Source organism: Oxyura jamaicensis, chromosome 1 (assembly GCF_011077185.1).
Source record: "Oxyura jamaicensis isolate SHBP4307 breed ruddy duck chromosome 1, BPBGC_Ojam_1.0, whole genome shotgun sequence".
Taxonomy (NCBI): Eukaryota; Metazoa; Chordata; class Aves; order Anseriformes; family Anatidae; genus Oxyura; species Oxyura jamaicensis.
In genome coordinates, this window is record NC_048893.1 from 314,713 (window position 1) to 315,245 (window position 533).

The 533-nt window shown below is 75.8% G+C and overlaps 1 protein-coding gene across 1 annotated transcript in view; it reads right to left on the reverse strand.

Annotated features, from left to right (window-relative positions):
- CHKB (choline kinase beta) overlaps positions 1 to 533 on the reverse strand; it is a 13,292-nt gene that overhangs the window by 3,370 nt on the left and 9,389 nt on the right. Inside the window, exons 2-3 of the mRNA XM_035334971.1 lie at positions 278 to 413; positions 78 to 191 (exon numbers count right to left, since the gene is read on the reverse strand). Coding sequence (XP_035190862.1) covers positions 78 to 191; positions 278 to 413 — 250 coding nt within the window. The remainder of the gene's footprint in view (positions 1 to 77; positions 192 to 277; positions 414 to 533) is intronic.

A 533-nucleotide genomic window follows, 5' to 3' on the forward strand; every position in this document is an offset into this window, starting at 1 on the left:
CTCACCCCATACTGCCCCGTACCGCCCGGTCTCACCCCATACTGCCCTGTATTGCCCCGTACTGCCCCGTACCGTACCGGGATGTACTGCTCCAGCCTCCCCTGGGGGAAGACGCCGTAGAGCCGCGGCCCCAGCGCGCGCTCCGCCAGGATGGCGAACATCACGCTCTCCAGCACCAGCGAGTCCACGCCCTGCGGACGGGGCCGGTGAGCGGCGGCAGGGCCGGGGGCCCCGGGGGGTCCCGGGGGTGCCGGTGGCGGCGGGGCCGGGGTCTCACCTGCAGGATGGCCCCGTAGACGCGCAGCAGCACCTGCCGGGGCTCGTCGCCCACACTGAGGATGTGCTCGGGCAGCGCGCACTTGAAGAGCAGGTTGCTGAGCCCCCCGCTGCGGGCACGGGCACGCGTCGGGGGCGGCCACGGCGGCACCGGGGGCTGGGGGGGGAAGGGGGCACAGGGAAGGGGCCCCGGGGGCTGGGGGCAAGAGCACCGGGGGGCTGCGGGCAGGGGAGCCGGGGCCAAGGGACACCGGGGG